A 23975-nucleotide genomic window follows, 5' to 3' on the forward strand; every position below is an offset into this window, starting at 1 on the left:
TACAAGGGTTAACCCATTTCTAGTCAAACTAGGAGCAGAGGCAAAAATGTCCCCATTGTGGGATTACTAAGGGAAACAATTTAATTTAATTTTAATTTAGTTGATGTTAACAGCCACGATGAACAGCTGCTGCTATTCATTTCATGCTGTTGAGAATTAAGCCAAAATGTATTTTAATTTTCTTATTGATTGTGACTTTGACTGGATGTCATTCAACTTTTGAACCTAGTAGGTAAACAACCTCTTTTGAAGTGAAATCTATTTATTTTTGTTATTGCAATATAATGCACTTTTTGTTTTAGTTTACAATTTCATGTTTCTACATTTTGTGGCACCAGTGCTGATGAGCTTTGTTTTGATCCAATGATGCAGTCAGTGAAAATAAATATATGTCCATTTTGGAGAGAATGGACAATAAAAGAAACTTGAGTTTTAGTCCTGTTTTTTTTTTTTTTTACTTAAAAAAAAGTGATCGGATCGGGAAAAATTGGGATCGGCATATACTCAAACTGAAGTGATTGGGATCGGATCGGGAGCTAAAAAATCCTGATCGAGACAACCCTAGCTATAAGTAATAATTCATTAACACTTTACAACGGGCAGGAGTTTGGTTCGCATTGCTGGCAGTAAGTCAGACTTGTTCCCGGTGCATGTTGGACTCCGGCAGGGCTGCCCTTTGTCACCGGTTCTGTTCATAATTTTTATGGACAGGATTTCTAGGCGCAGCCAGGGGCCGGAGGGGATCCGGTTTTGGAACCTCAGGATTTCGTCTCTGCTTTTTGCGGATGACGTTGTCCTGTTGGCTTTATCGGACCGGGACCTTCAGCATGTGCTGGAGCGTTTTGCGGCCGAGTGCGACGTGGCAGGGATGAGAATCAGCACCTCCAAGACCGAGGTCATGGTTCTCCACCGGGAAATTGTGGCGTGCCTTCTCCTGGTGGGTGGAGAAGTCCTGCCTCAGGTGGAGGAGTTCAAGTATCTCGGGGTCTTGTTCACGAGTGAGGGAAAGCTGGAGCGGGAGATTGACAGACGGATCGGTGCAGCGTCCGCAGTTATACGGCCGATTTACCGGTCAATCTACGCACCTACCCTCACCTATGGTCATGAACTTTGGGTAGTGACCGAAAGGACGAGATCGGGGATACAAGCGGCCGAGATGAGTTTCCTCCGCAGGGTGGCTGGACGCTCCCTTAGAGATAGGGTGAGGAGTTCGGTCACCCTGGAGGAGCTCGGAGTCGAGCCGCTGCTCCTTCACATTGAGAGGAGTCAGCTGAGGTGGCTTGGGCATCTGTACCGGATCCTCCTGGACGCCTCCCTAGGGAGGTGTTCCAGGCATGTCCCTCCTCCCTAGAGAGGTGTTCCAGGCATGTCCCACCGGGAGGAGACCCCGGGGAAGACCCAGGACACGCTGGAGAGACTATGTCTCTCGGCTGGCCTGGGAACGTCTCGGACTCCCCCCGGAAGAGCTGGAGGAAGTGTCTGGGGTGAAGGAAGTCTGGGCATCCTTGCTGAGGCTGCTGCCCCCGCGACCCGGTAACGGATAAGCGGTGGAAAATGAATGGATGGATGGACTTTACAACGAGGCCACACTCGGGTGCTGTGTGAAGCCGTCCGTCCGTCCGTCTCCACAGGAGATTATTATTATTTATTATAAAATAAAAAAATAATGTAGATAGTATATATATATATATATATATATATATATATATCAGTGTTTCCCCTACCATTGTATAGGCCTGACGGGGCCGCCAGGCCAACGAGACCCCCCGCCAGGCCTAAAAAAGAAAAAAAAAATCAATGATCATTTACGTTTAGGAGCGCCTCTGCAGCGCTGTTCTGCAACGTGAGTCAACCTGCTTCGTTGCTTAATAACGATGCGAGTACCGCTGCTGAGAGCGCGGGCATATTATTATATATTATGGGATGTATAGAGTTTGTAGCTAGCTAACTATGGCGCCGGCCAAAAAAAGAAAAAAATTTGCGGGCGACAGACAACATGATATAAAATTTTTGGTTTTAAAACATACATACGGCGCACCGACCCAAAAGGCGCAGTCTACAGACACGGAGCTGCACACACGCGTGCGGCAAAACCCACACACCCGCTGCAGAACAAGCACACAAGTGTGCTTATTTAAAAATAGAGCGGGAGCAAAACTTAGTTTGATTGTACTTTATATCAGTTTTTACATTAATCAAACCCTTCAAAGTCCTCATCCTCTGTTTCTGCATTAAAGAGCTCCGCTAATTCAGCTGCGCCAGTCCGAATTTCCAGACCTGTCTCAGCCACTTGATCATCATCCCTTAATCCAGCCACCTCTTTTCATTCACCGTTATAATGACTCCGGCTGGAAACGTCTTATGCAAAGTTTTTCTTTTAAAAATCACCATAGGCGTTCCTGTCCATCAGCCTGGCAGGCAAGCACAACATAAATGACGACTTTTCATACCCGTTGTGTGGATCTCCACCGCGCTGGTCCCGTCTCTCCCCGGCGCGAAACACACACACGCGCATGTCGGGGATCCGGTACCGGGGTTTGTAACCGACAGATATCGCTGAAAATCTCGGAGGGTGAAGCTGATGCAACCTGGGACGGAGTCCAGAAATACCAGGAAAATTTAGCCCGAGATCGCTGCGTCGGATCCCTCGCATCCCCACGGCGGAGGATCCGGGGGTTCCTAACCTGAGATTCTGAGCGGCGGATCCCGGTCCAACCCGCCGGGGAATGACGGAGCTCTGACCCAGGGCTTGTAGCAGAGGCTCCCGGGGAAAGACCACCGGCATTTCAGCCGGATCTGCCCCAGGGATGCAGCGCACTGGCCCCGCAACCCCACGGCTGGCGCATCCTCAGTTCCCGACATGCAAAACACAAACGCGCTGCAAAACACACACACACAAGTGTGCTTATTTAAAAATAGAGCGGGAGCAAAACTTAGTTTGATTGTACTTTATTTCAGTTTAGGGCTGGGCGATATGGCCTTTTATTAATATCTCGATATTTTTAGGCCATGTCACGATACACGATATATATCTCGATATTTTGCCTTAGCCTTGAATTAACATTTTGATGCCTACATTCACACCAGTATGATGATTCTATATGTCTACATTAAAACATTCTTGTTCATACTGCATTAATATATGCTCATTTTAAACTTTCCTGCAAAAACGGGGAATAAGTCAAATTTACCAAAACTGTATTTATTAAACAGTTACTAAGCAGTGAGTGGCACAAACATAAAAAGTGTAATTTCAAAATAGAAAGTGCACGTTGCATCTCTGACTCCCCATCTGAAGAACATCTGCTAAGAACATGTTCTGGTCCCGGTTTTACCTGGTTTTACCTGGTTTTACCAGGATGAGCTGCTCTGAGCAGGAGGGTCCCCTTACAGCACCTTTATATTAAGACTAATTGTAGGTGTAGGGACTGCAATGTTTCATCCTCTCCTCCTTTACTTTGCATCACTTTCACTTATTGTTAGAAATATGACGTCATATAGTCTTGTTTGACTTTGTTTCAATGATAGTGATTGATTTCATGTGGCCACATTTAAGCAACACTAGGTGACGTTTCTCAGCTATGGAAGAGAAAAGCCTGAATTATGGTTCCGCGTTAAATCGACGCAGAACCTACGGCGTAGGGTACGCGGCGATGCGCTGAGCGGCTCCTCAGAGCCGTTCGCGTCGTGCGAGGAGAAAACATCCCCTCCCGTCTTTACTAAGCCGGTTAGCTTTGAAAATAGTCCGCCGCGCGTAGCAACCGCGCGGTTGAGCTCATGGCGCAAACAGGCCGAGTTTGGGAAAGTTAAAGTAAAGTTAAAGCGGGGTGTAAGTGAGCGCTGGTCCCGGACCGCAGCGCTGACACCAGCAGGACCAATGATAATGCACACACGACAGCACGTGACTGACATGTGTAACAGGGTGCGCTTGTTTTATGTCTCAGAGAAGGAGAGACGAGACGAGAGAGTGAGAAAAGCCTGTAATTTAATGCCTGCGGCTAAAAGCAAAATGCGTGAAAATTTATATTCGAATATGCACGATAGAGTCATTTTGTACATCGCACAGAGTAGAAGCCGAGATACATCGGCTATCCTCGATATATCGCCCAGCCCTATTTCAGTTTTTGCATTAATCAAACCTTCAAAGTCCTCATCCTCTGTTTCTGCATTAAAGAGCTCCACTAATTCAGCTGCGCCAGTCCGCTGCGCCAATTTCCAGACCTGTCTCAGCCACTTGATCATCATCCCTTCATCCAGCCACCCCTTTTCATTCGCCCTTATAATGACTCCGGCTGGAAACGTCTTATGTAAAGTTTTTCTTTTAAAAATCACCATAGGCGTTTCTGTCCATCAGCGTGGCAGGCAAGCACAACATAAATAAGTATGCGCATGACACACGCGCATGTCGGGGATCCGGTACTGGGGTTTGTAACCTACAGATATCGCTGAAAATCTCGGAGGGTGAAGCTGATCCGACCTGGGACGGAGTCCAGAAATCCCTGCTCCCAAAGCGGCCGGGAACCTGGAGAATTCGATCAGACCCCGCTTTGGGAACCAGGAAGTCGGGAGGAGCAGCGTGCATCACCGCGGCTTCAACCGGGGAATCTGACCGGTTCCGACCGGCCGGGACCGGAGGAGCCCGTCTGGACTGGTAGCAGGGACTCCCGGGGACCGACCACCGGCATTTCAGCCGGATCTGCCGCGGGGATGCGGAGCGCTGGCCCCACAACCCCACGGTAGGTGCATCCTCGGTTCCCGACATGCAAAACACACACGCGCTGCAGAACACACACACACAAGTGTGCTTATTTAAAAATAGAGCGGGAGCAAAACTTAGTTTGATTGTATTTTATTTCACTTTACACATCAAGCAAATCCTTAAAAGTCTTCATCTTCTGTTTCCGCATTAAAGAGCTCAGTGGATGGTCTCATTCACGTCCGCAACTCACAGGGGCTTCACCCGCCCCCTTCTCTTTTTACCGTTTTCATGGTGGCCGGCCTTACATTACCGTAATTCAGGTAATAGACACGGCACACCGTTTCATAAGGCGTCCGGCACATTTAAAAAAAAAAAAGATTTTATGTGCGCCTTATGGTCGCGAAAATACGGTATATATATATATATATATATATATATATATATATATATATATATATATATATATATATATATATAATATAAATACATTAATAATTATTAAAAATGGTTATTGGTGCAAACTATGATAACTATACATTGTTTAAATTTGTTGATGTTATAAAATGTTAAAATGTTAAATGGAATTCATTTTTTTTAATTTTTTTTATTATCTGTTTTTCCTTTCTTTTTTTATATGCTACCTCTTTAGGTTTGCTTTTAATTTTTTGTTGTAATGTACTGTGTATTATGCGTGGGACCCCAGGAAGAATAGCTGCAGTTTTGCTGCAGCTAATGGGGATAAACTATAGGCCCGGAGCGCTAAAGCGGCCACATTTTGATGATTATAATCTGCAGTGCAGCGTCCTACTCAGCGTCGCTCCGGCAGCCTGTAATTAACTGAAAATGACAGAGATTCACGAGGACAGGAGGCACAGCTCCTGCTCCTGGTCAGACCCTGATGTTTGAAACATTTCCTGTACGTGACCTCGGCGCGCCACCCCTTTACTTTCCTCGTGAATAAAGCCAGTACGACAAAACAATGGCTAACACAGATTACAGCTCAGTATATGCTCATTATCTCCTATTGTTAACCGTGCCATCTCTCCCGGCGTGAGCCAGCAACACTTCTCTTCTTATGTTGCTATAAATAGATGTCAACGTGGAAAAAAAGGCAGTAAAATGCTAACTGATTAATAAAAAAAAACACCTGCAGCCAAGAAACCGGAAACCTTGTGACGCTGTTGCCGTTTTTAAATCCATAGCTGCCAACAACGCTCGGTATGATGCTCATTATATTGATCCTGTTTTCACATATGACAGGGGTAAACTGGTGCAATTAGCTGAAAAAGGATGACACCGGGACAGAGGAGGAAAAAAAGGCATCTTCACACCGTATATAAATACACAGTGTGAAGATGCAAAAAAAAAACCCTCAGCACCAGAAAAGCAACATACTCCTAATGAATTTAACAACATCATAATTATTGGTGTTGTTGTTGTCAGCCTGTTTCAATTTTAGTTTCAGTCTAGTCTTAGGCTCAAGCTATCACTTTAGTTTTTATTAGTTTTAGTCACGTTCATTCTCCTTTAAGTCATGTAAAGTAAAGTCGACTAAAAGTCTGAGCATTTTAGTCTTATTTTAGTGAGAATTGTCCAGGACCATTTTAGTCTAGTTTTAGTCAAAGATTGTATTTAGCCAAACCCATTTTACAATTCCAACAATGTTATCTTATTATTATATTATTGTTACCTTATAAACTCAAGAATACATTCATTCCAGATACAGAAGACTCTAATTTGAGTTTACAACATATTTATTTTTCCGCATTTCTCCCCATCTTTTTCTTTCTCGACGACACATTTGGTTTTCTTTTCCACGTCTATGTAGGAAACAGAGCTGGGGATCGATTCAAATGTCAAGAATCAATTGGATTCCGATTCTTAAGTTGCAGAATCGATTATCAAGATTTGATTCGATCCGATTCGATTCAGATATTGATTTGGGTTGGTGTTATTAAAACAGTTTTTTCAGCTGTTGCATTTGTGGCCAGGTGATGGGGGGCGTGTCTCTGACCCAGGTGTGCAATCATGTGGTGTTGAGCCAGCTGGGACAAACATTTCCCATAAAGGCGGCGGCAGACAGGTTGCTCTTCATAAAAGAGAGTGGAGAATTGCATTTTAAGAAAAGTGCCTCAGAGCGTTCGGCTGTAGCCCGGGAATGGGAGGATGCAGTGAATAGCGGCTCCACGCTGCAGACTGCCTGTATATATTGTGCAAAACCGCATGGCAGACGGCAGTCACAAGCTTTAATAGAGATGTAAGTTCTCTCTTGTGTATGGTGGTTGATGTTCACTTTTACAACCTTTTATTATGAGTAATGGGTCATTTGAATGTGGTTTGTAGTTGCAACACTTTGGTGAGCTGTCCTTGTGGTGTGTGTTGGGCGGGATGCGGTGCTCATCGACTCCCGTTGTTGATTAATGGTGTTTGTTTCAATGTCTTATACAGGTTTGTCCTGAGTGGTCACTGCTTTGGACCAGGTTAGGTTAAAGCCATAACACCACAGTGGCATTTAGGATAAATGTTGTGATTGTGTGCCAACCTGTCTCTTTTAGCGTTACATTATATATTTTGGGATAACGTGTTTTTTGTACCTGTGTTTTTATCCAGAGATTTTCTTAATAAAGATTATATTAAACATATTTAAAGGCAAAAACATGGCACCAGTTATTCTCATGTCCAACAAAAGATTCCTTTTTTTGGGCATAAACAAAAAAATACAGTACCAAAAGTTGTAATGTAATGATAAAAAATAAATAAATAAATCGATCTTTATACATACAATTCGATTTTTAGGAATTAATATGAGAATCGATTTAGAATCGGAAAATCGATTTTTTCAACACAGGCCTAGTAGGAAAGTGGATCCAAAGATGGATCTTCTTCTTCTTCTTCTCCAGCCCCAGAGAAGATCCCCGCGTTTCTCTATGTAACTTTGTTTTTAACTGACGTTAACTAGAGCTCTGCATTAACGGCATCAGCCTCTAACTCTGCAGCTGCATCTTCTGGATCTGATTCCCCGCTGCAGCGACTGGGATCGTTTTGGTCAACGAAAATGAACTTTTAGCAGAGTTTTTATTTTGTAATCTAGATTTTAGTCTTGTTTTTATTCCTCTATGATATTGCATTACAGTAATCCCTAGTTTTTCGCGGGGTTTACGTTCCAAAAAGAACCCGTGATAGGAAAAATCTGCGAAGTAGTAACCATTATTTTTTTTTCAATTATTATACAAGGCTTCAAATTTGTCGAGATGAGCACCGCCCTACCGCGACCCGATTAATTGGATTTGAACGGGAGAATCGTGAAGAACGTTTTGTCAACATTATGGGTTTTGGAGAAAATTTACAACCTTAAATTTGGCAAGCTGTTTTACGTACATGTACATGTACAGTACATATTCAACCGAAACGTTATTGACACACAGGAAGTGAAGAAGTGGGGAGATTGTTTAGCCAATCAGAATGCAGAACACAATGCACAATGCAAATACATAAAGCAGCGAGACGTGAAAGGTGAACTGCGTTATAGCCAGCGATTACTGTATATATTTAATCATCGTTATCGTCACATGACCATTATTTTCGTTGCGTCTCGTCTGGTTTTCCTCAGGTGATAAAAGTTCGTTGACGACGATATTTATTCATAATCTTCGATGACGAAAGCAACTTTAGTCAGAGGTTACTTCCTGTTAAAGGGGAGTTTTTCCTTCCCACAGTCGCCGAGTGCTGGATCAGGACGGGGGATTGTATCGAAGAGAAGTTTTTGATGCAGTCTGTTGGTCTCCTTAGCGAGGCGATTATTAAAGCGTTATTTCATGTTTGTTGGCTTTGTATTAATGACTTGAGATGAGACGTGTTGGGAATTTAACTGAATCTGCTCCTATTTCTTGATCCCCGCTGTTGTTTATTCAGTTTGCTTATGCATCCTAAAATGACAAGCCGGTTCAAGCGTTACCTTTCTTGGCCGCTGCTCGTTCGTCTTGTACCGCTTCGGCGTCTCCGTTGATGGCGAGTCCTTCCACAAGTTTCTTACAGGAAGCGATGACATGGGAGAGGTCGTCACTGGCCTGCAGGATGTCTCCTGAAGATGTGCCGACCGGTGAGGACGATTACAAGAAAAACAAACAAAAAAAAACGTTTTAGAGTGCATTCACGCCATTCATGGGGCAATGATAGGTTTTTACTAGTGCTGTCTAATAAAAGGAATCTAATTAATTACAGGATTTATAATTAATGAATCCAATTAATCGCATCTTAATCTCATATCTGCTAAAGGTCCCAAAATAAAGAATTGGAATTCTAGGACATTGCAAAATTGCCGTGCATGACTAATCAATTGAATACACTAAGAAGAGAAGATCTGAAATCCACATTTTTATTGGTGAAGTGTGTTTCATAAATTAAATTCAAAAGAAAAAGCTCAAGCACAAGCTCAAGCAAACCAATTAGGCCAGGTGCTTTATTCAAAAATGCAATACAAATACAGTTAAATAAATAAAATTCTGAAATAAAATAAGGCTGAGTTCCAAATAGGCACTTAAGCGTACTCTGAATTCAAAATTAAAACTAAAGCTGACTCAATACAGCAATTCAAGTACCGGTACTAGTACCTGTAACGTTTACAGTGGAACTTGTCCGGACATGTTTAGCGTTTAAATGATAATTCAGGCTGGAGCAGCTCCGGTGAGAGGAAAATTCTTTTTTACAAAATGTACAAATCACCGCGTTCTTGTCGATAGTCCAGTCTTCTTTTCTTTTTATACATAAACTTGCCGTTCAAAGGCCCCAATAAAGATTTGCTGAGTCGCTCCCCTGAGTCGTCCAGGTCAGTCACTGCTTTGTTTGACTAGCAGCAGGAGGGAAGTGACCTGCCACTGCCAAGTGGCCTACGGGTGCCTCAATGGGCCAAATCTAAAATACTTGCGCATTTTGCCACTCATAATTAATTGCATTAATTTTCATAAACGCGTTACTTAGCAGTGTAATTAATTAATCTAATTAACGCGCTAAACTGACAGCCCTAGTTTTTACCATCTTAAAAACATAGACAGAGTCCGCCCATTTCTCTCTCAGGCGAGTACGGAGGTGCTAATGCATGCTTTTATCTCTTGTCGTTTAGATTATTGTAACACCCTGCTCTCTGGTTTTCCCAAAAAGAACATGTACAACCTACAATTATTACAGAATTCAGCCGCACGCCTGCTGACGAGGACCAGAGGGCGGGAGCCTGTTTTGAAATGGCTGCATTGGCTCCCCCTGCGCTTCAGGATCGATTTTAAGGTTCCTCTACTAGTTTTTAAGTGTTTTAATGGTCTTGGGCCTCATTATTTGTCTGCACTACTTTTACCCTATCGACCCTCACGGACCCTGAGGTCCTCCGGTGCCTGTTAACGATACCAAAAGTTAGAACCAGAACACACGGGGAGGCGGCATTCAGTAACTATGGTCCCCGATTGTGGAACAGCCTGGAGAACCTCAGGGCCGCAGAGACTGTTGATGTTTTTAAAAAGAGGCTCAAGACTCATCTCTTTAATCAGGCTTTTAACTGACTCATTTAACTCTTTTAAATTTTCTATGCTCACCCCTATTTTTATTGGATCCTAACTGTTTAGTCGTTATTTATGGTATATTTGATACACTCTAGAGCAGGGGTCTTCAACTGTGCTCGTGTCTGTCTGTGTGTGTGTGTGTGGGGGGGGGGGGGCATTAATACATTTTTATGTTTGTGTATTGTTTTTATGTAAAGTTTTTATGTATGTGCTGCAATTTTATGCATGAAAAGTGCTATACAAATAAAGTTAGATTTGATTTGAAGGAGTCTGACAGCTTGTACAACAGTTTACAATCAGTAACAAGACGACATGTTTTCTCACCCAAGAAGCCGTCATTATCCTCCGTCTCCGTGGCGAGCTTGACAACCGTTTCCCTGTGTTTGTCACAATCCCGATACAGTTCCTGGAAACAAACAAACCAACACAAAAATAACTGGAACACGTTAAACTAATGGCTTAGAGGTTCATGTAGGGGTGGCCAGCGGGTTATCGGGCCAGCGGGCCGGAGCGGCGCAGATACTCTGAGATGGTTTTAAAGCTGATGGCCAGAAAAGAAACGTGAGAGAGATGATCGCACTCTCGGTTGGTGCCTTTCATGTCCTTGTTATGTTTTCGGGGTTTTGACGCCATAGTTTACTGAAATCTACCCCGAACCTTAAAGGCTCCTGAAATGAAAGATAATGAAAGATAATCTTGCAGCTCTTGAAGACCCATCTCTTCTATATCAGTGTATATAGGTGTGAGGATGTGTTATTATTGATATTCATATAACATTTGTGTGTATGTATGGATGTGTATATGTATAATCACATATACACATATATATATATATATATATATATATATATATATATATATATATATACACACACACACATATATATATATTATACAGTATATCTCAAAAGTGAGTACATCCTTTAGATTTTTGCAAATATTCTGTCATATCCTTTCAGGGGATAACAATATCTTAATGAAACTTTGATATAACTTAAAGTAGTCAGTGTGCTGCTTGAATAACAGTATAGATTTATTGTCCATTGAAAATTATTCAGTACACAGCTGTTAATGTCTAAACAGCTGGCAACAAAAGTGAGTACACCCCATAGTGAACATGTCTAAATTGTGCCCAAAGTGTCAATATTTTGTGTGACCACCATTGCTATCTAGCACTGCTTTAACCCTCCTGGGCATGGAATTCACCAGAGCTGCACAGGTTGATCTGGAATCTTCTTTCACTCCTCCATGACGACATCACGGAGCGCACGGATGTTGGACACCTTGCACTCCTCCACCTTCCTCTTGAGGATGCCCCACAGGTGCTCAATTGGGTTTAGGTCTGGAGACATACTTGGCCAGTCCATCACCTTAACCTTCAGCTTCTTCAGCAAGGCCGTTGTCATCTTGGAGGTGTGTTTAGGGTCATTATCATGTTGGAAAACTGCCCTACGGCCCAGTTCCTGAAGAGAGGGGATCATGCTCTGCTGCAGGATGTCACAGTATCTATTGGAATTCATGTGTCCCTCAATGAAATGCATCTCCCCAGTGCCGACAGCACTCATGCAGCCCCAGACTATGATGCTGCCACCACCATGCTTGACTGTAGGCAAAACACATTTTTCTTGGTTCCTCGCCAGGGTGCCGCCACACACGCCGGACACAATCTGACCCAAACAGGTTTATTTTGGTCTCATCAAACCACAGGACATGGTTCCAGTAACTCATGTTCTTGGTTTCATTGTCTTCAGCAAACTGTTTGCGGGCTTTCTTATGCATTGGTTTCAGAAGAGGCTTCTGTCTGGGGAGACGGCCATACAAACCGATTTGATGCAGTGTGCGGCGTATGGTCTGGGCACTGACAGGCTGACATCCCACTTCTGCAACCTCTGCAGCAATGCTGGAAGCACTGGCACGTTTATCTTTGGTAACCAACCTCTGGATATGATGCTGAGCACGTGGACTCAACTTCTTTGGTCGACCCAGACGAAGCCTGTTCCGAGTGGAACCTGTCCTGGAAAACCGCTGTATGATCTTAGCCACTGTGCTGCAACTCATTTTCATGGTGTTGGCAATCTTCTTATAGCCAAGGCCATCTTTGTGAAGCGCAATAATCCTTTTTTTCAGCCGCTCAGAGAGTTCCTTGCCATGAGGTGCCATGTTGTCCAGCATTCAGAGAGAATTGGGCCCAAAACACCAAATTTAACAGCCCTGCTTATCATTTATACCTGCATCCTTTTAACACTAACGAGTCACATGACACCAGGGCGGGAAAAAAACATCATTGGGCACAATTAGGACATGTTCTCACGTACTCACTTTTGTTTCCAGCTGTTTAGACATTAACAGCTGTGTACTGAATAATTTTCAAAGGACAATAAATCTATACTGTTATTCAAGCAGCACACTGACTACTTTAAGTTATATCAAAGTTTCAGTAGGATAATGTTATCCCCTGAAAGGATATGACAGAATATTTGCAAAAATCTAAAGGGTGTACTCACTTTTGAGATATACTGTATATATACACACACACACACATATATATATATACATTTTTTTTTATAGTGTATATATATATATTTGTTTCCTGTTTCCCATTTTGTTGTTTACAGTCTTGACTTGTTTACATAGCTTTTGCATGTGTGCACTTTTACGGAGCTGCTGCCTAATCTCATTGTACCATTATAATGCTAATAAAGGCTTTCTATGTATGTATGTATGTGTTTTATATATATATATATATATATATATATATATATATATATATATATGTGGATATATATATATATATATATATATATATATATCCATATATATGGATATATATAGATATCTTTTGTTTTTTATATAGAAATTAAATTAATTTTGATTATAATGAAATAGAGTTTAGGGGGTAGGATTTAATACGTTTTTACTTCTTCCTACTCCTTTTCAAGCATGTTAATTATGATGGATGCATGTTTTTATCTATATTTTTGTTTTCTTATTTACATTTATTTATTATTGATTATTATTGTTTTGTTTTGTTTTCACTACTGTTTCATGTTCGAAATAAAATGTAAATTCAATTAAATACAATACATGAACGCCTCCTCTGCTGACGCGTCCACCAGCACGTCCGGGTCTGGCCCCTCACTCCCTTTTGGTTGTACGCCGATCCGATTTTTTCATTTATCGGTACCAAAACCTGGAAATCAAAGGCCAATCCAAAAGAATTGACGTAGTTCTTTATAATGAAGAGGGAAAGGATGAAGGCGGGCGGCCCAGCTACTTGTACCAGGCACTTCCCAGCATCCCTTCTGCCTCCTCTACTCCTTTGATCCTCTTCTGCTGCACTGGTACCACTTGACACCCTCATCCTCTGGTGCAGCACTTTCCTCCCTCTACAGAGTATCTTGCCCTTCCTCCTTCTGTCAGTGGCTTTAAAGAAAAGCATCTGCGAAATGGCTCGACATCACGTAGGAGAAAAACTAAAAACTAAATCCAAGGCCTTAAATTAAAAATAAACTCTCGTTGAGTAACTGTATTCATCAAATCAATGAGTGGATGTGCCAGAATCTTCTCCAGCTAAATGCAGAAAAGACAGAGGTGATCATTTTTGGTCCTAAAAGTGAGAGGGAAAAGATCAGCGTTCACCTTGGCTCCATGTCATTGACAGCTACAAATCAAGCCAGAAATCTTGGTGTCATTATTGACTGAAACTTGAACTTCAACAGCCATCTAAAGTTTATCACTAAATCTGCCTATTACCACCTGAAAAACATTGCTAGAATTAAGGGTTTTCTGTCTAAACAAGACATGGAAAACCTTAAGGCTGAATTAAGGTTCTGCGTTAAACCAACGCAGAGCCTACGCCGTTGCCGTGACGCCGTCGTGAACCCTTCGGACTTCTCCGTCACTCCATTTCTCCGCGGTGCAGTACCCCCCCAGAGAACTAGTTGATACTTTGTTTAGCTTCCGGCTTTTCCGGTCACAGTGAATCAAAGAGATAAGGACAACTATTGTGCAAAAAACCAAAACAACCCAAAAAAAAAATTAAAAAAATCACACACACACGAAGAAAAGAGCGCTGAAAGTTCACTACTGCTTCACGAAGCGGAACCGGAAATGCGTTGCTACCAAGCAAACCAATCACAGCCCTCTCAGTCTGCGTTGGGTCTGCGTCGCCTCGACGCGTAGTTAAATTTTTTGGGAGGTGCACGTCAGGCTATGGCGTAGGCTACGGAGAGACTCTCACGTAGCCGCCTTCCCTACGGCGTAGGTTTAACGCAGAACCATAATCCCGCCTTTATTCATGCATTCATTTTCAGTATGTTGGATTATTGCAATGGCATCTTTACAGGCCTTAACAAGAAATCTATCAGGCAGCTGCAGCTGATCCAGAATGAGCCGCCAGAGTCCTTACAAACACCAGGAAACTGGACCACATTACACCGGTCATGAAATCACTACACTGGCTTCCAGTGAGTCAAAGGATAGAGTTTAAAATCTTACTGCTGGTCTACAAAGCACTGAATGGTCTTGGACCAAAATACATGCTGGATCTGTTAGTTCCTATGAAGCTCCCAGACCCCTGAGGTTCATCTGGATCTGGTTTGTTGTGGTTCCAGAACCAGAACCAAGCAAGGTGAGGCAGCGTTCAGTTATTCTGCTCCTCACCGGTGGAACAAACTTCCTGTAGACCTGAGGTCTGCTCCAACTGTCAGCTCCTTTAAATCAGGCCTAAAAACATTACTGTTTACTGAAGCTACTCTTAAATTAAATACTTACCTGCTGCACTCTACTGCCCTTATTTTTAACAACTTGTGCTTTTTATCATTTTACCTCTTTTCTTTTCAGTTTATATCATTTTATTTGTTATTTACTGTTTAATTGTGTCTTGACGCTTTTAATGTTGATGTAAAGCACTTTGAATTACCTTGTGTTGAATTGTGCTATATAAATAAACTTGCCTTGCCTTATCGGGCTATTTTCACTGCAAAATGTTGCCCCGTTGACTCCAGAACGATCGGCTGCTACAGACAACGTGAGAACATGAGACTGGTAATTTAACGAACCTTAATGAGCTCCTTATCTCCTTCAGTCGAGTCTTCTGGGCTGAAGTAAGCGAGCATCTCATTAAGGAGCTTGACGCTGCTGTTGACGGCCTCCAAACTGTTTTTCTGTTTCGCTGCTTTTTGTGCTCTCGCTTCATTCTGTGGGGGGAAAAAAAAGAGAAGAATAAGATGCCGTTTGATGATTGAGATAAGTAAAAACGTACTGAAGTCTGGCTCGGCAGACGCACCTCCTTGACCATGTTCTTGATGAGCTGGTTGGCTTCCTGCAGGTCTTCGGGCTTCTTGCTTTTCAGAAGTTCTGCTAATTTCTGCAGAGGAGACAGCGGTTCAGGGTCAAAGGTCACGTAGGTAAAGTCGGCAGCTCGAAGAAAACAAACTCCATCCATCGTTCAACTGCTGTCCACAGAAGGTAAACGAAGGAAACCAATGGGTTCATAAAGTTTGACTTGGCAAAGAGAGAAATACTCAACTTTAGATCCTATAAAAAACCCAAATGTCCTTTCAAGAATTAAAACCACACAAAAGAAATCATATCAGTCTGTTTTCTTTCTTTTACAAAAGTAACTCCAAAGAATGTTGGGAAAGTGTGCTAAATGTGTAGAACAATCTCACAAAGCTCCCGTTTTATTTCACAAAGGATCATAGACAATATATCAAAGGTTAATTCCAAAAGATCGTCGGCCGCCCCCTGCCCTCCCTAAATGATATTGCAGACTCTCAGGGGCTGAAAAGGGCAAAAATGATTTTGCAGGACCCATCTCATCCCGGGCACATTCTTTTTGACCTGCTGCCCTCTGGCAGGAGGTACAGAGTCCTGAAGCAGCGGACAAATAGACTCAAAAACACCTACTATCCCTGGGCCATCAGACTGTAATAATACACAACAAAACATAACAGAACAGGTGTATTTTTTTTTTTTTTTTTAATGATGTGGGAGTGATGTCTAGGTCACAGTTTGTTGTACTTTATCCACACATTGTTTGTATTGCTTTTATGTTTTTATACTGTGCTTTTCATACTTATTTATTCCTCTTATTTTTGCTTCCTTTGCACTTTGGTGGGAAAATCTCAACCAATCTCGTTGTAACCTGAGCACAATGACAATAAAGTATTTTCTATTCTATTCTATTCTATTCTATTCTATTCTATTCTATTCTATTCTATTCTATTCTATTCTATTCTAAACCACATTTGATAACAAATAGCATCTCTTTTCTTTTTTTTTTTTAAACCACAAACCTAATATGTCTGACGATGGGAATCCAGAACCGGTTCTTGTTCAGAACCGGTTCCCAGTGTTTCAATTCCTTGGAATCGTTTGAAAATCTTGCAAATGATTACTTTTTTTTTTTTGAAGGAGTGAAGGTAGAGGGAGTGTAGCTCTGGATGAACGAGTGAAGGTAGAGGGAGAGTAGCTCTGGATGAAGGAGTGAAGGTAGAGGGAGAGTATCTCTGGATGAAGGAGTGATGGTAGAGGGAGAGTATCTCTGGATGAAGGAGTGAAGGTAGAGGGAGAGTAGCTCTGGATGAATCAGTGAAGGTAGAGGGAGAGTATATGGATGAAGGAGTGAAGCTAGAGTGAGAATAGCTCTTAATGAAGGAGTGAAGGTAGAGGGAGAGTAGCTCTGGGTGAAGGAGTGAAGGTAGAGGGAGAGTAGCTCTGGGTGAAGGAGTGAAGGTAGAGGGAGAGCAGCTCTGAATGAAGGAGTGAAGGTAGAGGGAGAGTATATGGATGAAGGAGTGAAGGTAGAGGGAGTGTAGCTCTGGATGAAGGAGTGAATGTGGAGGGAGTGTAGCTCTGGATGAATGAGTGAAGGATATAAATGAGAGCAAAGAAGTGAAGTCTGCGAGAGCAACAAGGGATTGGGCAGCAAAAGTGCTCACAAGTTACCATAGTAACTCCTACGACTTGGATGGGGGAGAAATCTTTCTTTTTTGGAATAAAGTTGATGAGGAAGGAGTTGATAATTCACGGCTTTACTTAATTTAAAATTTTCGACACAGCTGAGAGGCTGCAGGAAATTAAATGAAATAAAACTTCGCAGCACCTCCAAAGCGGGGAAAGAAATGAATGTCTGATTATTTGGGTCCAGCTTCTTCATTACCCTGACAGTGGGAACCACCGGGTGCGTGACGCATTTTCAAGCTGGGATGACGCATAACAAAGTCACACCGTTGTTTGATCTTCTACTTTTGAGCTGGTCGTCACTTCAGACATCCAAACATGTGCTTTCAAGTGCAGCTTTTCTTTTCTTTTTTAACGCTGTGTGGCTCTTGTGAGGCACTTCACTGGTCGAGCAGGAGCCACAATCAACATGTGCAAGAAAGTCTTTTTAAAATTCATTTATTCATTCATCACTGCACGAAAACGTTTTTGAATTGCTGAGAAACATTAATCTCACCACGGCGCTTTATACTTGGGATTTTAGCAAATGGTATAAAGCAAAAAATCATCCGCTACCGGATAACATTCAGAAATTATTCATTGGGAGGGAAGGGGGTTATAATTCAAGATGAAACTTAAACTTAAAATCTTTATTTGTGCGTACAACAAAAAGAAGTTTGTGTATCAGTTTGTGGAATTAAACTGTGGATCGGTTTGAATTTGGAGTTAAAAGATTGTACAAACATAAAACAATTTAAGAAGAAATATAAAGAAAGGGTTTATTTGAGGTATAAAAGTGAAGACTGTGTTTAAAGATCAGCAGCTGTGTGTTCTGCTATTTGTCATGTTGTCTTCGTATGTTTATATACTTAGATATACATATCATGTCATATCATACAGTAGTTATATTATATTTATATCATAGTTATATTATATTTATGATAGAGTCTACACCTTGTATTAACCAGCTTATTTTTGTATTTTTATACAGACATATAATTTATGTTTAATTGTGGAAAGCGGGTGGGATTAAATAAGTTTATATTTCCTCCCACTCCTTTTCGAACATGTAACTTGAAATATGTGTTTTAATGTTGTTTTTTTTTCTTTATGTGGTGGAAATCCCACCTGTATTTGTTTTCTTGTCTGTTTTCTTGTTTTTTTTACATGTTCGAAATAAACGAAAAAACAAACGAAAACGGGATGAAATCTTCCTTTTGCTGCTTTTTTTTTGGTTTCTTCCAAACAAAGTTTGTTTTTCCATTCTTGCAAAAACAAAACAAGTGCTGATAATTACTGTCGGCGCTCCGGTAAGAGCCTCACTAATTGGCTGTGGACAGACTTTAAGCTGAGAGCATATGTAGTGTTTGTGCTCATAAACACAGTTACACAGAGGTTGTTGTTTGGGGCAGCAGATTTAAAAAGAGTCAAGCTCAGTTACTGTCTCATTGTGGTTTACGTGCATGTGACGACATGCTGAGCTTCACCTCTGGAGGACCTCTCAAGGACACAGCTCAACGTTACTGTGTGTGTGTGTGGGCGTGTGAGTGTGTGCACATGTGTATGAGTGTGAGTGAGTGTGTGTGTACGCGTGGGGGGTGGGGGGTGCGGTCGTATGGGATGTTTTAAATTGTGTTTTTGATTGTTATTTTATTCTGCATGTAAAGCACCATGTGTTGCATTTATATTGTATGATTTGGTGCTATATAAATAAATAAAGTTTTAGTTTGAGTTTAATAGTAGTTGTAGTAATTGTAATAGTAATATTAGCAGTAGTAGTAGTAATTGTAATAGTAGCTGTAGTAGTAGTTGTAGTAGTAATAGTAGTTTTAGTAATTGTAGTAGTAGTAGTAGTAGTAGTGATAATAGTAGTAGTTGTTGTAGTAATTGTAGTAGTAGAAGTAGTAGTAGTAATTGTAGTAGTAGTAGTAGTAGTAGTAGTTTTAGTAATTGTAGTAGTAGTATTAGTACTAGTGATAATAGTAGTAGTTGTAGTAATTGTAGTAGTAGTATTAATAGTAGTGGTAGTAATTGTAATAATAGTAGTAGTAGTAGTACTAGTTGTAATTGTAGTAGTAGTAGTTGTAGTAATTGTAATAGTAGTAGTAGTAGTAGTAGTAGTAGTAGTAATTGTAATTGTAGTAGTAGTATTAGTAGTAGTGATAATAGTAGTAGTAGTACTAATTGTAGTAGTAGTATTAGTAGTAGTAGTAGTAATTGTAATAGTAGTAATTGTAATAGTAGTAGTAGTAGTTCGGAGTAGCTCTCCAAGACCTTCCAGCATATTTACTGAGCTCCAGATAAATTGCCAGCAGTACATCTATATAGCGGTTTATATTTCTAGGCTGTAGAAATGAAGAAAAAAAGGTTGTAATTCGTCTCCAACATCATAGAATAGAAATAGAATAGAAAGCTTTTATTGTCATTCTAATAATATAATGAGATTAAGCAGCAGTTCATAAAAGTGCACACATGAAAAGGCTATGTAAAAAAAAAAGAAAAAAGAAACAGACAATATAAATATACATATACTATGAAAATGAATGCATGAAAGAAAATTGCACGTAAATGGATAAAAGAAAAATTGCACAGTATGAGTTCAGAATGTTCACAGCTTTGAGAAAGAAGCTGTCCCTGACATCAGACATAAGTGCAACGATTGAGCTCTAAAGTCGACAACAAGATTACAGGATGGGTTTTCTTACCACACTCTTCTTTTCATCGTCAAATACAGGATTGTCGGGTCGTGGAGAAGGAGGTGGTATCAACGCTGCATCAGCAGAGACCTCTGGGTCCGCTAGGACGATGCCTGCAATTAAACCGGATCGCAGTCAGCTTTTCTGTTATATCTGAAGACCGATTCAGGGCTTCATCGTGAGAAAACGACTGTAAAAACATAAAGCCTTCAATAACATAAATCATTTTACAGCAGCTGATGCCTCACCTTGTGACTTCAGCATCTGATAGGCTTCACAGATCTTTGCCTCGTCCGGCAGAGACACTGTCCAAGTGAACAACATCTCTATAACCTTCCTCTTCACTTTCTCTGAAACTTTATCTCCGAGGTACTGAGAAATGATCAGAAGAGCAGCTCAAAATGAGGTCAGATCAACTCAGATAATACCATGAGGGGGGTGCTGGACGTCTAAGCCACTCACTTTGGGTGAAACTATCTTAATCAACTCATTTAAAAACTTAAATTTCCCAACTTCGTTATGAAACCTCCGACCACAGTTCTTCATGCAAGCCTCAAGGACCTGCAAAAGCAAGAAAGACGTTTTCATTACTGATTAGGCCTGTGTTGAAAAGATCGATTTTCAGATTCTAAATCGATTCTCATATTAATTCCTAAAAATCGATTTTCTTATGTCTAAAGATCAATTTTTTTCATCATCACATTACAACTTTTGCTATTTTTTTGTTTATGCCCAAAAAAGGAATGTTTTGTTGGACACCAGAATAACTAGTGCCATGTTTTTGCCTTTCAATATGTTTAAAGGTATGAAAACATTAAAGTTTTCAGTTATAATGGCATAAATTGTCTATAATTTCCTTGCTTTATATACCGTCTTGGGGTTACATTTGCATAAAATGCTAAAAGCATCATTATCTGCCAATACTTGCTGTTGAATCTCAATATAATACTAGTATTAATATGTTGCATAACTACAGTCATAATTCATGCAACAGCTCAAAAAACAGTTTTAATAACACTTACCCAAATCAATATCAGAATCGGATCGAATCAAAGCGTAATAATCGATTCTGAATCTTAAGAATCGGAATTGAATCGATTCTTGACATTTGAATCGATCCTATTACTGATTTATTACTGATGAAGGACATGGCAATCAGTGCGTTTACATGGGAAGTTTAATTCCTCTTTAATTCAAAATTAAAATTAAATCTGATTTAAAATGAGTAAAAATGACCATGTAAAACCTAATTCCAAATGAAAATGGCCATTCCGAATTAAACTTAATTCCGAAGTAAGTGTCTGGTTTATTCCGATTTTCAATCCGAATAGAATAATTCTGCAATCATGTATAAACTCATTCCTCTTTAAATTAATTCCGGTCTTTCTTTCTGCTCGTTCCCTCGTCCGTCTGTCTCCATGACGCTTATATTCCGCGCTGGGCTAGTTTTCCAAACAAAGTTTCAAGATGCAGCACACAGTAAACGGTGGTCAAGAGCAGAGACCATTTATTTAATAAATAACTTGGAGGACCTGGAAATAATTAAAAGAACAGATGGCAGGAAACCTAAAACTCGTGAGCTTTTCAAAGTTGTAGCGGCTAAGTTAGTTTTTCTTCAGGTAGACGTAACTTCCGGTCCGCCCCCCTATCCAATCAGAACCTTCCCAACCCCCAGACCTTAAGAGGAATTGGATAAAGCCCATCAAACGTGTTTTCCATGTAAACCTCAATTCAGAATTACTATTCCCATGTAAACTCGAAGGAAAATAGTTTAATTCGGAATTATTTAATTCGGAATAATTAATTCCGAATTAAAAAACATGATGTAACTGTGGCCAATGAAAATAAGAGTGGTAAGTAAAGACTAGACCGTCAGAGCTTGTACGGCCTCCCATTCCTGAGGAGACTGGACCTTGTGTGCCAGCAGCCGGACGGATATCTGTGGACTGAGAAACATCAGGGAGAAACAATGCAACGTGAGTTTGTTCAGAGGCAAGACAAAGGCCTGTGTGTTTGCTGCAGGCCGAGCACGTACGACTTGATTAGATGGGTCTTTGTTTACAAAAGGAATGTGGCGTACCCTTCCAGTTCCTTATTGATCTGATCGCAGAATCCCATTATATACTCCCAGTCTTCCTGTCTGTTGCAGGGGTTGGTGGCTTTGTCTGAAAAATAGAAGATACAAACCAAAATGAAGTATACATTTCACGTAATAGTTCACGTAATAGTTCAATCTTTGTGCCAGGAAAAGGCAAGGCAAGGCAAGGCAAGTGTTTATTTGTATAGCACAATTCAAAACAAGGTAATTCAAAGTGCTTTACATCAACATTAAAAGCGGCAAGACACAATTAAACAGTAAATAACAAATCAAATGATAAAAAAAAGAGGTAAAATAATAAAAAGCACAAGTTGTTAAAAACTAAGGGCAGTAGAGTACAGCAGGTACATCTCATTCTTACAATGGCAAGAATTACGTTTCTATACGGTCAAAACGTACAAAGACTGGGTCAAATACAGTATTACAAAAGTAATCTGTAACAATTCGTACGGTGAATTAAACCAACTTGACAATTCTATGCCACAATGCCTTTTTCCAGGTCTTATTTCACACAACTGACGAGAATTACGTTTCTATACGGGTAGAAGAATGGATGCCCGAGTGACACACGAGCTACCAAGGTTTACTTCAATGTGTAAGCATCAACTTGTAGTCAAGACCGCCTGAACCGAGACCAGGACACGGCCAAGACCAGAGAGAATCAAGACCAAGACGGACCAAGTCAAGACCGAGACTTCTTGAGTTGTAGAACATCAGCACCATTCAGGTTCAGCTAGTTTCCATATGAGCTTGTTTTCAACTGCAGCTCAATAACACAGAGAAGTGGATGATGATGTTCAACTCACTACAAATGTTTCCATCCATCAGCTGAGATCAGATCTGTGTGGCGACTGCACTACCGCTATTTCTACACTATTGGAGGATTGACTGCAGTGCTTTTAAGGATTGACACGACTACTAACTAGTCCCAAAGTCCTCTAGCAGAATAACCAGCTCCAACACCCCCCTCACCTCAGAAAAGGAATGAATAGTAAATAATTTTTTTGTGATCAAATGTTTTTATTTATATTTCATCATTTTTTTTATTATAAACGGTAGCATCCACAATGATGTCAAACAAATATTATGCACATATTTTCACCCCCTTCCAAACCCACCCCTCAGACCTAAGCATTCAATGAAAACAATTAATAATTAATAATAAGAAAAACAGAAAAAATAGAGGATACAACAATAAAAAAAATAATAAAAAAAAGGACAAAATAAAACAAAGGCAAAACATAATATCAAAAACTGGACAAGGATAGCTGCAACAAGGTCATCTATCTTAATTTTAAATACATCTTTCAAGTTTAGCTTTAATTTGATTTGTTGTTTTGCATTATGGATTCGGGCTGTAGATATTTCCAGATAGATAATATCAAGAAAAGTAAAATACAAATGGGAGATGTTAAAGCAGCACAACGTAACTTTCAGCTTTTCTGAGTTTGGCGGCATCTTTTGGACAAAAGCGGTAGTGTTTTACCAGAAAGAACACTACGTTTCCCATGAGCACCAGCGCGTACTGCCGGAAAGATCCTGTCCCGTCGCTGCATTTGTTTTGATGAGATAAGACGGGACACTTTTCTGTTTCACCAAGTGAACAGACAGAACGCAAAAAAAAAAGATGTTAAACTGCTGGAAAGGAACTGGAATTTACCGGGATACCTTAAACAAGGAAGCCAGGGAGCGGTATATGGAGAAAATAATGACTATTAATTATTATTAATTATAATAATAATTAATCCCTACTGAAGAGCCATGTGTTTCAATAAATTTGTATAATAGTACAACATACAGTACATGTTTTGTATCCCTCTTACTTCTCTTTTCTTTTTTTTTTACTGCTATATTATGCTGAAGAGGCTCCTCGTGAGATTATTTTTTTCCTCTGCAGCTACAAATAAGAGTTAATATTTTTTCCTCAACAAACTAGTTTTATCTGAAGATTGGGGTTAATTACACCGCAGAGAGCTGACCAGCAACTG

General features: G+C 40.7%; 1 protein-coding gene across 1 annotated transcript in view; it reads right to left on the reverse strand.

The window, feature by feature from the left end:
• Nucleotides 1-23975, reverse strand: part of LOC133454388 (ADP-ribosylation factor-binding protein GGA3-like) — a 48463-nt gene that overhangs the window by 18733 nt on the left and 5755 nt on the right. Inside the window, exons 2-10 of the mRNA XM_061733169.1 lie at nt 21970-22054; nt 21760-21835; nt 20352-20450; nt 20138-20261; nt 19899-20002; nt 15536-15616; nt 15309-15446; nt 10573-10654; nt 8655-8780 (exon numbers count right to left, since the gene is read on the reverse strand). Coding sequence (XP_061589153.1) covers nt 8655-8780; nt 10573-10654; nt 15309-15446; nt 15536-15616; nt 19899-20002; nt 20138-20261; nt 20352-20450; nt 21760-21835; nt 21970-22054 — 915 coding nt within the window. The remainder of the gene's footprint in view (nt 1-8654; nt 8781-10572; nt 10655-15308; nt 15447-15535; nt 15617-19898; nt 20003-20137; nt 20262-20351; nt 20451-21759; nt 21836-21969; nt 22055-23975) is intronic.

This window comes from Cololabis saira, chromosome 1 (assembly GCF_033807715.1).
Source record: "Cololabis saira isolate AMF1-May2022 chromosome 1, fColSai1.1, whole genome shotgun sequence".
NCBI classification, from domain to species: Eukaryota; Metazoa; Chordata; class Actinopteri; order Beloniformes; family Belonidae; genus Cololabis; species Cololabis saira.